Source organism: Dermochelys coriacea, chromosome 5 (genome assembly GCF_009764565.3).
Source record: "Dermochelys coriacea isolate rDerCor1 chromosome 5, rDerCor1.pri.v4, whole genome shotgun sequence".
NCBI classification, from domain to species: Eukaryota; Metazoa; Chordata; order Testudines; family Dermochelyidae; genus Dermochelys; species Dermochelys coriacea.
This window is the reverse complement of record NC_050072.1, coordinates 2848854-2861004: the sequence shown is the minus strand read 5'-3', so window position 1 is coordinate 2861004 and position 12151 is coordinate 2848854. Positions and strand designations below refer to the sequence as shown.

The window sequence follows — 12151 nt, the reverse complement described above, 5'->3', positions numbered from 1 at the left end:
CCTGCTCATGCACCTGCTCTGTGCCCGTTCCAGGTGTGCAGTACGGCCAGGTGGGAGCGGACGTCGTCCTGTCGTGTGCTGGCGCCCCCGGACGGTAGGTCCCCACTGGGCAGGGGAGGGTGCCCGGTTTTGGTTCTGGTTCTGCTCACATCAGGGCTGGAACGGACCCAGCTCCGAGCAGGAGGCGTGGAGGGGGAGACCCCGACCCACAGCTCTGCCAGTGCCCCTCACTCCCGACCCACAGCCCCCTGCTGTCCCAGCCCTCGGTCCCCACCCCACAGCTCTGCCAGTGCCCCTCACTCCCGACCACAGCCCCCTGCTGTCCCAGCCCTCGGTCCCCACCCCACAGCTCTGCCAGTGCCCCTCGCTCCCAACCCGAAGCCCCCTGCTAGCCCAGCCCTGAATCCCCATCCCACAGCTCTGCCAGGGCCCCTCACACCTGACCTGCAGCCCCGGCTATTCCTGTGCTCACACACCAGCCCTGCTGGGTCTGGACGTGGCAGTGCCAGGAGCCAGGCCCTCTCTCTCTTGCTAACCGAATGCCCGGCCTCTTGTCCCCAGCTCGGGGGTGGAGTGGTGGCGGGACGGGGCGGCCGCGCTCCCAGAGGGCTGCATCCTGCGGGACGGCGACCTGCTGCTGCCACAGGCCGAGCTTGCTGCGGGAGGAGACTACAGCTGCCATGACGGGACCGGGCAGCTCCTCTGCTCCGTCTCCCTCCGGCTGGGCTGTAAGTCACCTCCCATGCGGGGCACTGGGGGGCTGGGTAGGGGCAGGGCTGGGCACGGGGATGCCTCTTCTGGGACCTGACTGGACCCGCTTGTCACTGGGGTGAACGTGCTGCTTTCCACACTACCGGGAGGCCAGTTGTGCCGGGCGTGGGCTGCCTGCTCCGTGGCCAGGGGATAGGCCTCAGTGGGCAGCACCCCCCATCCCTTCACACAGCCCCCCATGGGCGCCCTTGGCTCCATCGGGGACATTGGTACCCAACCCAGCGCCCCCTTGCAGCTGAAAGCCCAGGGTGTCGGGGCAGGAGGCTCTCTGGTTTGCTGGGGGCCCCTGGAGAGTCCCCTAAACGTCTCCTCCCCTCCGGCACCAGACCTGCCTGGGATCCCATCTGTCACCTGCCGAGCTTCTGACTACGAGAATTTCTCCTGTTCCTGGACACCCAGCGTGGAGACGTTCCTCCCCACCAGATACATCACCACCTACCGGTAGGGCTGGGCCATGTGTGCGGGGGCAGGGGATGCCACTCGCTTTGGGGTGTTAGCCACGGTGGCCTCAGCTCGAGGAACACCTTTAGTTCTCCCTGCAGACGGGATTCCTTGTCACGTCCTGGCCTCAAGCGCTGCGTAGCGTTCCTACGCACTGCGTTCCACCCCAGACTTGGCTGCGTTTCAGGGGAGATGGAGAGTCCAACCTTGTTTATGAAAATGAGATGGGGCCATAAAAGTATTGTTGATGAATGACTCTGGGTTTTGCTGGAAGCTTCTCATCCCCGGGAGGGTGGGCTGGGTTTGCAGGTGGGCTGAGATCAGAGTGACTGAAGTTTGCTGCCTGTCTCAGCCTCAGGAAGTGCTTTGGGGTCTGCTCGGATGAAAGGAAATAAGAGAACCGTGTTTTTCATGATCACAGAGCTCTCAGTTATCCAACAGTGGGTCTTTGAACCCAGCCCTGCTTATTAAAACAGGTCAAGCAGCGTTTTCTGGGGGCTGCCACTGGCTTGCTGTGGGGCGCGTGCTTGAGGAACCCATTTTCCTTCAGTTAAAACAACCCCAGAGCTGGGCGTTCGTGGCCAGGTGCCCTGGAGCCACTTCAGTCCCGTGCCCGGAGCCCAGCTTTAACGAGGCAGAAATCCGGCCTGGGGCGGCTGCTGGCGGCGGTGGAAGTCGGAGCTGGGAAGGCCCTGTCTACGGCCCAGCGCCATCACCCCACCCCATGGAATGCTGGCCGGGCGAGCGGAGCGCTCCCCAGGCAAACCGCTGGGGGCGGGGGTGAAATCTGCACAGGGATCGGTTTGGAAGCGAGGACGGAAAGCACCAGGAGTGTTGGAAAAGGCAAAGCCAGCTGCCAGGGAGTGGCCGAGTGTCTCTGTCTGCTCGTGTGTGAATGAAGTCATTAGATAGAAACGGATCAGATAGACTTACAGAATATCAGGGTTGGGAGGGACTCCAGGAGGTCATCTAGTCCAACCCCCTGCTCAAAGCAGGACCAATCCCCAACTAAATCATCCCAGCCAGGGCTTTGTCAAGCCTGACCTTGAAAACTTCGAAGGAAGGAGATTCCACCACCTCCCTAGGGAACCCATTCCAGGGCTTCAGCACCCTCCTAGTGAAAAAGTTTTTCCTAATATCCAACCTAAAACTCCCCCACTGCAACTTGAGACCGTTACTCCATGTTCTGTCATCTGCCACCACTGAGAATAGCCGAGCTCCATCCTCTTTGGAGCCCCCCATTCAGGTAGTTGAAGGCTGCTATCAAATCCCCCCTCACTCTTCTCTTCTGCAGACTAAATAACTCCAGTTCCCTCAGCCTCTCCTTGTAAGTCATGTGCCCCAGCCCCAGTAGTGGGGGGCCCAAAACTGGACACAGTACTCCAGATGAGGTCTCACCAGTGCCGAATAGAGGGGAACGATCACATCCCTTGGTCTGCTGGCAATGCCCCTACTTATACAGCCCAAAATGCCATTGGCCTTCTTGGCAACAAGGGCGCACTGTTGACTCATATCCAGCTTCTCGTCCACTGTAGATAGATGGGTGTGGCTGGGGACGGGTGGGTGAGTGCATGGGTGGAGAGAGAAGGGGGATGGATGGATGGATGGATGGATGGATAGCTAGGTAGATGGGCGTGTGTCGGGATGGATGGGTAGAGAGATGGATGGAGAGTGTTGAGGGGTGGATGGAGAGCTGGAGAGATGGGTCTGTGTGGGACATAACCCCTGAGGAGTCCCTAGCAGAGCTGTGCAGAAATGGAGGAGGCCATTTTCCCGGGTGATTAGCTGGTGCTGACTGGGGCACCTTCCTGATCCCCTGTAAGATGTGGGGACCCAGCGTCTGTTTCTGGGGCAGAGAACGTGTCCAGCCGTTGATTGTTTTGCAGGTTCTGCTGCCAGGCCCCCTGTGTTCAGAGCCCGTCTCTCTGCACCCACCAGGGAGCTTCGGCCTGTCTCTGGCCTGGAATCACTGACTTGTGGGGTTGGTTCCCGGCCCCCTCCGGCCCCACCTGCCCAGAGACGCTCGGCTTCTGAGGACACGTCGTGCTGTGAGCGGGGTGGGAGGTCCCTGGCTCAAGGAGCCATACCCGTGCTAGCTGGGAGCGGGCCAGGGCACTAACCGCATTGCTTGCCCCACTGCCGGGCGTGTGCCTAGAGTCTCCGAGGGGCACATATTGGGGGCACCTCGCCCCCGCCCAGCACCCTGGCTGTGCAGCCACACCAAGTTATTAGCGCCCTGGCCCAGTTAGAGCTAGTGGGGATACATCTGCTCACCTGGGAACTGCCCCCAGCTCACCGTGTAGCCACCCACAGGGTGGGAGCTCCCTGGGGCTGGGCTGAGCCTTGGGTACGGGCAACCCCCAGCACAGCCAGGGCCCGATCCCGCCCGGGGCCTTTGGGGGCCTGTGTAGTGCAGTCATGCTGATCGCTTTCCTCGTGGGCCTGGCTCTGCACTCAGGGGCCAAGGCGAGCAGGGCCCCACTCCAGGCAGCGCGACAAGGGGAGTGCGTCCATCCCTCAGTTTCAACGCACTGGCCACAGGAAGGTTGAGCGCATTAGCCCAATTCTGCAGAGGGGGAAACTGAGGCACGCTGCGTGGCACAGGGTGTTGGAGGCAGAGTGGGACTAGAGCTCCTGGAGCAGCCCCCTGTCCGCTGAACCTCCCGGGGGGTGTAATGCGAGGCAGGGCGCAGGAGAGCAGGATGCTGTGTGTGTATCCGGGGTCTGGGGACCGGCTCGGAGCTGTTTGCTCCCACACCTGGTGGGGTTGGGAAGTGCCGCCCCAGAGCAGATTCAGCGAGGAACGGGGCGCCGGGCAGGTTCCCGAAGAGCAGCCGCTCTGGGAGGCCGGGAGCAGGGTCTCAGCCGGGGTGGGGAGATCCTCAGGGCTGTGTGAGGGACACAGCTGAACCCCCGGGGGAATAGAGCAGCTGCCTCAGCCAGGGGCCTGTCACCTCTGTGGGGAGGTGTTGGGGACAAGTGGGGACAGAGAATTTGGGGGCTCGACAGGGGCCCGGCACTGGAGTCAGGGGAGCGGCTCTCAAGTTACACCAGTGCAAAATCAGGGCCCTTGTCCCCTGGTTAGGCTGCTGCAGGGGCCCGATTCCGCCCCGGGGGAGCCGATCCCCACCACAGAGAGGAGAGCTGGACCCGGTGTCCGAGCCACCTGGCTAGGGAAGCTGTCATCCCGTCCTTCCCTGTGGGTGGCCTGTGATGGGAAGAGTCTCCTGGCTGGATCTTCCAGCTGCTCCTGCCCCAGGGCCGTGTCCAGTGCTCTGGGAAGGAGGATTTGCCCTCGGAGGCGAGGCTGGGCTCGGCTCCCCACGCTGCCGCGGGAGGAAGGAAGCTGCTGGTCCCTGTGAAGCTGGAGAGAGTTGGTGCAGGGCTCCGGCCCTTCCCCCTCACTTCCAGGCCCCCCTTTGGGCACAGGGTCAGTGCCTAGCTCTGGGCGGAGAGCGGGTTCCATGGACGCCAGAGGAAGGTGAAATCACCCAACCCCATCCCCTGGGCAGGGGCAGAATCCCCCTTGGGGGGCGGCTCCTGCAGGCTAACCTCCGTAGTGCGTGAACCGCTGGCTGCAGACAGACACAGAGCATGGCCGGGGCTCACCCTGGGAAGCACAAGCCCCTGTGCGACCCTTCATGGGTGGTCGCCAGCCGCCACCACTAGCAGCCAGACAGCCCGGGCCAGTGCATTGCACGGGGGCCATGCCCGGCAGGGTCTACCCCTGGTGGGGATGCTCCCAGGATTCCCAGACTTGCACCGGGGCGTGTGGACGTGTTACATGACTCAGGGTTGGGGCCGGGGCAGGGCTGTCGGGTGACGAGGGGGCAAGGAGGCGCCAGCAGGCTGCGTTTGGGACACTCATTCCTCTTCACGCCCGGGCACTTTGCAAAGGGTTGCATGTGTGCTTCCCTCAGCACTGACATGCAGCCACCTCTGGGGTGGAGCACAGCAGCTGTTGTCAGCACGGGGCAGCTCCACGCCGCCGGTTAGGCCAGGAAGTGACAAACTGCGGCTTGTTCCCAGGAACGGACAAGAGACCAAGCGGGATCCTCTCCACCCGCTGGGTCCCGCCTGGGATCCTGGTGCTGACATCTGCTCGCATTGCTGCTGCTCCGCCCGAGGAGCCTGCGGCCTAACCCTGGCACAGACCCTATGGCCTGGCACTTCATAAATCGCGTGATGCACTATCGGTGCCGAGCTCCCAGCCGAGGAGCGCTCGTGACCCGGGTGTGCGAGGGATGCAGCCAGCGGCACAGCGCCCCCTAGTGCCACAGTGCAGCCTGGGCACCTGCATTGGCTCCGAGGGGGGAGCTCCCCCTGCTGAATCCATTCAGCCTCCCTGCAGTGCCCGGGGCTTCTCTCCAGCCCCTGCCTGCGACCCCCAACGTGTCTCTCAGGCTGGGTTTGGAAATGTGCCTGGGAGCCAGGGCCAGTGACGGCCGTGCAGCCAGCGGTGCCCTGCCTCTGCCCCCGGGGCCCGGCCCCCCGGCCGGGTTTGCTGGCACGTTTCCAAAGCCCCATCCTGGGCCCCGAGACTCACTGGCTGCCTTCCCGTTTCTCTCCACGACCAGGAAGAAATTGCTGATGGACGGTGAGAAATGGAGGTAGGACCCGGCTCCTTCCCTACCCGCTACAGCCCAGGCCTGGACCCTGCCTGCCTGAGGGTGCCCTGGCCCCAGGATGGCTGGCACTGTGCCAGGGGCCCTGCGGTGCTTGCTGGGGCCCCCTGAATCCACAGCACAACACCCACCGTGATGCCCAGTGCCCAGCCTGGCATGGCTCAAGCAGAATTAGCCGGCTCGTCCGCAGTGAGGCCGGGCCCGAACCCCCGTCCTAGGCGGGGGAACTTGCCTGGCACTGCCCACTCTGGGGGGAGAAGGGGCTGGAGTCTCCGGAGCTGTCCAAGCAGCACCTATTGGGGCCAGTTTCCCCCTCCCCCCGTCCCAGCCCCTGGCCAGGGACTCCGAGACCTGCCCCCAGTCCTGGACCCACGGCAGCCTGGGCAGCCCCTTGCCAGGGGACCCAGCTCTGCCCACAGCTGACAGCCTCTCCCAGGCACTGAGCCAGCCCCGCCCCAGCCGCTCACCCCTGGCCCGCCATGTCTGGCCAGCGGAGCCGGGTCCCTGCCTTTCAGCCGGAGCCCGTCAGCACGCTGCCCAAGGCCCAGTGCCCCCAATCCGGCCCCTACGCGTCATCCTGCAGCCCCCGCGGGAGTTTCCAGCCCGATAAACATCCTGGCCCGTTTCCTGTCATGCCAACGCGCGAGAACAACGCCATGGGGAATCCCCACCCGGCCCTGGCGCCCCACCTTCCTGTCACAGGAAGAAAAGGGGCCTGGCACCATGGCCTCAGTGACCTGCCTTCCCTTTGCTGCTCTTCACCGGCTGCAGCTCCCGGGCCAGCTGCTCTGCAGGGCTTGTGTATTCAGGCCCTAGACCATGCCTAGGCTGTGGCTGTCAGTGCACGGGCCGTATGCATGCGGGGCCTGACGCAGGATTTGCACAGACCTGCCTGTGAGTGTGCCGTGCACGGGCCTGCATGCATGGGCCAGCCCCTCACAGGGGTGTGCCCACACCCAGGTGCCTGCGTGGCTCCCAGCACAGCTTTGCATGAGGGGCTTGGGGATCACATGGTGAGCAAAAGTCTGTGTGTTTGGCAGTGCAGGGGGTTACCTGGCGCATGCCCATCTAGACTGGCTGGCACAGTGCTTTAGTACAAAGGGGCCCCCTGTGCCTGCTCTTTGGGGGCAGTTGGGACACAGACACCCCCAGCTTTCCTGGTTTGCCATTCAAACCCTGTCCCAGCCTGCGCTGAAGGACTGGCCTGGCCAAGGTCGCAGCTGCGTGGCACTTGGGGGCCATGGGTCAGGTGCCTTGGCACCCCGCCCTGGCTGTGTTTGCTGTGTGGGCGGGAGCTTTTCACCCTGCAAAACAGCTCTGGCTCGGCAACCTGGCACCGACTGCCCTGTGCTCTCGTCAGCAGGACCCAGACTAGTCAGGTGGGGCCGTGCGTGCAGGACCCCGGACGCCCGCACACCTGCAGCGTGCACAAGTGTGAGTTCTGGAGCTCCTACCGGCTGAACGTCACCGAGGTGAACCCACTGGGCTCCAGCTTCCGGCTGCTCGACGTCACCATGCAGGCCATCAGTGAGTGCCGGCCCCCACCCCATGGGCATCAAGCAGGGCCTTCCCTATGGCCCAGCCTGCCCTGGGCTGCGGCTGCCAGCAAGGGGCCAATTCAGGCCAAGCCTAGGGGCTGTGGCGAACTGGGCTGAGGGCTCTGGGGTCCTCTCCTGCCCTGCGGCTGAGCCGCTCCCCACCCTGTATAGAGCCCCCAGAGGAGCCCTTGGAAGGCAGCAGCCCAGCAGTGTGGGCTCACGGTGCTGCCCATGTCTGTCCCCGTCCAGTTAAGCCGGATCCTCCGGAAGGCCTGGTGGTGGAGCCGGTCCCGTCGGCCCCGCGGCGGCTGCGGGTTCGCTGGCAGTACCCAGCCTCCTGGCCCAAGCAGCCGCATTTCCAGTTGAAGTTTCGGCTCCAGTACCGGCCCGTCGCGCACGGCTCCTGGTCCATGGTGGAGACCGTGAACCTCTCTGAAGTCATCACCGACGCCTTCTCCGGCCTGGAGCACGTGGTGCAGGTTGGCGCCAAGGACTTCCTGGACGCCGGCAACTGGAGCGAGTGGAGTGCCGAGGCACGGGCCACACCCGGGCCAGGTGAGGAGGGGCAGCCGGGGCGCCCAGGGCCAGGGCTGCGGGGATGGGGCAGGAAGGCATCTCTGGGGACTCTGCCGGGGGCCAGTCTCCAGAGCTTCTCCTGGGCCAGCGCTTCTCACTGTGAAGGTCTTGCAAACCCCACCCTGCTCTCCCCGCAGCCTGGTGCGGGATGATTTATCCTGGGATGATTTAGCTGGGGTTGCTCCTGCTTTGAGCAGGGGGTTGGACTAGATACCTCCTGAGGTCCCTTCCAACCTGATAGTCTATGATTCTATGACCCCTGCCCAACTCTCCCCTAGCCTGGCGCATGCCCCGCCCGGCTCTCCCGTGGCCTGGCACAGCCCCCGTCCTGTGGCACTGGATGTGGCCCCTGCCCCAAGTAACCAGCCTCTCTCCTGCCATCGATTGCAGGCCTGACCGTGACGCCAGGCGACGAAGCCATCACCAACGCCGGCCTAGAGAGCCCGGCCGAGATGCCATCTCTGGCCCCCAACCCTGAGCCCATCGGTGAGCGGCCCCTTCGTAGCACTGGCAGGGGAGCCAGGGAAGGCGACTGGGGCCTGTGGTGGAGGCGGAGGGCCAGGTCCCTGCCCAGCCAGTGCAGCGGGCAGCGCCTGGCAGGTGGAAGCATGGCCGCCCTGTGCCTGGCCGGGCACTGTGCCCACACTCACCCCGCACGGACTGAGGTGCCCAGGGGCAGCAAGACAGCATACAGACTGGCCCCCTTCTCTGGGTGAGGAGCTGCCCAGAGCAGGGGGAACTGCGGGGAGGGGGCAAGGTTTGCAATGGGGCAGCTGGGCTTGGCAGAATGAATGGCAGTCAGCATGGCACGGAAAGAGCTGCCTGTATGCTGTTCCCGTGAATGGAGCACCTGCCTCTTTACCAAAGGCCAGGCAACTGGGTGCTCCTGGTGAACATGGCAGGGGCAGGAGGGGGTGGCGCTAACCTACCTGCCTAGTCCTCGCTGTGTGGTGTGGTGGAGCCAGTGGGGTGCCCCGAGAGCTGTGGGCATCCCCTGGCAGTGACGTCCGTCTGTCTGTCCCCGCAGATCGCAGCGACCCCATGGAGAAGGTCGCCATCCTGATATCGCTCGGGATCTTCTCTTTCTTCATCCTGGCTCTGGTTCTGGGCATCACCATCGCAGTCTGGTAGGTGCCCCACAAGTGCGGCTGGGACAGGCCCTTTGGCAGCACAGGGCAGGCAGGGGCCGGGGTGCTGGGCTCACCCTCTGAGCTCAGTCAGTCGCCTCATGTGGGAACCAGGCACAGGATGTGGCCGTGTGCCCCCCACCCGCCGGTGGTGCCCCACGGAGCTGTGCCCCACATACAGTAGGCAGCTCGTCACAAGATAATCTGCCAGCCCCTGTCCCGCATCCTGTGATCACCAGTGAAATGGTTAACAGTGATCCACTGGCTTCTCCACACAGCTCAGCAGTGAGTTGCAGCCCCCGCCACCAGCCCTGCCAGTGCCCCTCGCTCCCGACCCGCAGCCCCCTGCACTCCCATCCCTGGCACAGTGCTGGCTTTGCTGCCTCTCACTCACTCCTGCCCTTGCAGCCCCTGGGCTGCTCACAAGCAATCAGGCGGGCGAGCCGGGTCTCTGGGTGTTTTTTTTGTGTAGGAGAAAAACGGCAGCCAAGCCCCACACCCCAGTGGGCAGGGCCCTTGGCATCCCAGCATCTGCAGGGCACCAGCAGCGGGCGTGCTGAGGATGAGCTCCCGGCTGGAAGGAGGGCAGAAGCCCGAGCTGTGCGGGGAAGCTGGCTGCGGACAGAGGGCTCCGGCTGGAGCTCTCGGCTTTGCACTGACTCATGCCAGGCCCCGGGCATGTGGCAAGGGAGGGTGGCACCGCTAAGGAACCCCTCAAGCCGGAGCCTGCCAGGCATCATGGGGACACAGCCTGAGCTGGCACTGCCCAGTCGCGCTCCTGGCACCCATTCCCAGTCCTCCCATGAGCATGTCTGTCACCACCCCACTGCCAGCCGGCTGCATCCTGGCGCCCCCAGCCTGGGTCCTGCCATTCCCCCAGCCTGCTGCGCTCGGCAGGGCCAAGCCTGGAGTGAGTAGAGCAGGCCTGGCTGGGAGAATTGTCTCCAGGCCGCAGTGAGAGCTGGCAATGGGTCTGGATCCCGTCCAGGCTGTGGGACCCCTCTGCCCCAGGGCCCCATGGCTCTGCCTGTGCAGCCCCCCGGCTTGGGGTCTGGCTGTTCTCCTCCTTCCAGCCACCCCTCCTTGCTAGTCACCCCACAGCCTAGGGTCGCCCCACACCGTAGAGAACCCCCCACATGCCCCAGAGTCACCCCACACCTCAGGGAAACCCTCCCCCCCATGTGCCCCAGAGTCATCCCACACTCCAGGGCAACTCCCCCATTCTCCTGGGTCACCCCACACCCCAGGGAACCCCCCCATGCCCCAAGGTCACCCCACACCCAGAGTCACCCCACATGCAAGGGAACCCCCCCACATTTGCCCCAGGGTCACCCCATGCCCCAGAGTCACCTAGACCCGACTCCCAGGGGTTGGGGGGGCTGGATTCATTAGTGATCCCGGGGCCTGGGGGGAGCTGAGACATTCTTGGGCACCAAGTACCAATCTTTGCTAAGCGGTTAAGGTGCAAGGGGCTGCACCAGCTAGCCAGGTCCCCTCTGGGGATCTGTCCTGCCGGGCTGCGGGGGATCTGGCTGAAGCTGTGGCCAACGCATGGAGACCACAGAGCGCAACCAAACCCTCTGCTCTTTCCCCAGGCTCCGTCTGAGAAAACCCAGCAAAGATGAGACCAAGAAGCATGACTTCTTGGCAGCTGCCGTGCACATGAGGGCCCTGCCCAGTGAGTGACCTGGGGTCCGGGGAGGAGGGGGGCAGCGTGAGGCTGTGTTGGGTGGAGGGTGTGGGGCAGTGTGCTGGCTGACATAGGGCTGCACAAGGGGAGGGGCAGCGTACTGGCTGGCGTGGCGTGGGGCTGCACGGGGTGCTATGGGACCCCATGGCTCAGGGCGTGGGTACGGATTGACGCTGTGTGCCATGGCATGGACTGGCACAGGCTAGCAGAGGGTGGCAATGGGCTACCAGGCTGTGGGGACAGGGCAGTGTGTGGGTCTTGTACGTCCATGTGCGGGATGTCAGGACGGTGTGGGTGAAGAGGGCATGCGGTGGCACGGGGGCATGGAACAGGAGGGCAGGGAGACAGGGCCGAGAGGAAGGCTGTAGGGCCCCCCGCACGGTCGGCTCAGACAGCCGGGGGGCAGCAGGTTGGTGGATAAGAGCTGGGGTGAGGCCGGGGGGAAGCCTCTGCACTGAGTTGGGGGACGAGCGGCCGGGCACTGCTGCGTGGGCAGGGCGCTTCTGGCTGACAATGGGCGTAGGGCAGTGCTGACCAGTGGGGGGGTTCCCTGAGCCCCTCCCCCTGCAACTTGCTCTCTCTCCCTCTCTGCAGAGCCCCAGATCTTGTAGCAGGACCTGCAGACACCGCCGCCCGCCCGCCCAGGACAGTGTGGCCTGCCCCTGCCAGCGCCTCGCCCGGACCCCAGGACAGACACTCGCGGGCACCTGAGGGAGATGGGCCCAGCTCTCGGAGGGCACTGCCTGCGCCTCTGCAGCAGCAGGGGCAGGCGACGGGGTCGGTACCATGGTCCGTCCCTGCGCCCTGGGTGCTGCCATTGGTGCCAGCCTGTGGACCTGAGCTGGATCCGCGCCCAATAGGGGGCGAGGCGGGGGCATCCCTGGGGCATCCACAGAGCTGAGGAGCCCGGGCTCATGGACGGGGACCCGGGGACCCCAACCCAGGCCAGGCGCGTGGCCGGGGTCTTGGCGAATCCGAGGACATTGGGAGGCCGGGCTGAGGGTGCCGGCGGGCGTGTGAGGGTGACACTGACCCCTCCCCACCCTGAACCCCCCCTCCAGTGGCTGGGAGGACTGCCCCTCCACCCCCTCCCCTGGAGCTTGTCCGGCCCCTCGGGGCAGCGCCCTGGGATCCCAATAAAGGGGGTTGTGACAGCAGGGTCCAGGCCGGCTCTCTCTGAACAGCGCCGGGGTCAGCTCCGCTGGGGGTCAGAGCCTGTGTGGGATGGGCTGGTTATTGCTCAACCCCCCGGAAGAGAGGCCTGAGGGGGGGCCGCCAGCCACCAGCCCTGCCGCTGCTTGTTCCAGGTGCCATGGGGTTGAGGGGGGCTCTGAGTCCCTGGCGCCATGGGGGGTTGCTTTGCCCTGACAGCTGGGCCCCGGC

General features: G+C 64.9%; 1 protein-coding gene across 8 annotated transcripts in view; it reads left to right on the top strand.

Moving 5' to 3' along the window:
• Window positions 1-11930, top strand: part of IL11RA (interleukin 11 receptor subunit alpha) — a 70810-nt gene extending 58880 nt beyond the window's left edge. For 3 of the 8 annotated variants that reach the window (XM_038403750.2, XM_038403751.2, XM_043515215.1), the window contains exons 3-12: window positions 34-94; window positions 562-728; window positions 1098-1212; window positions 5790-5822; window positions 7198-7364; window positions 7625-7930; window positions 8342-8437; window positions 8979-9078; window positions 10674-10756; window positions 11363-11930. In XM_038403750.2, coding sequence (XP_038259678.1) covers window positions 34-94; window positions 562-728; window positions 1098-1212; window positions 5790-5822; window positions 7198-7364; window positions 7625-7930; window positions 8342-8437; window positions 8979-9078; window positions 10674-10756; window positions 11363-11379 — 1145 coding nt within the window. In that variant the 3' untranslated portion in view covers window positions 11380-11930. The remainder of the gene's footprint in view (window positions 1-33; window positions 95-561; window positions 729-1097; window positions 1213-5789; window positions 5823-7197; window positions 7365-7624; window positions 7931-8341; window positions 8438-8978; window positions 9079-10673; window positions 10757-11362) is intronic. The other 5 variants (XM_038403752.2, XM_043515216.1, XM_038403753.2 and 2 more) reach the window with 3 other exon arrangements.
• The last annotated feature ends 221 nt before the right edge of the window (window positions 11931-12151 follow it).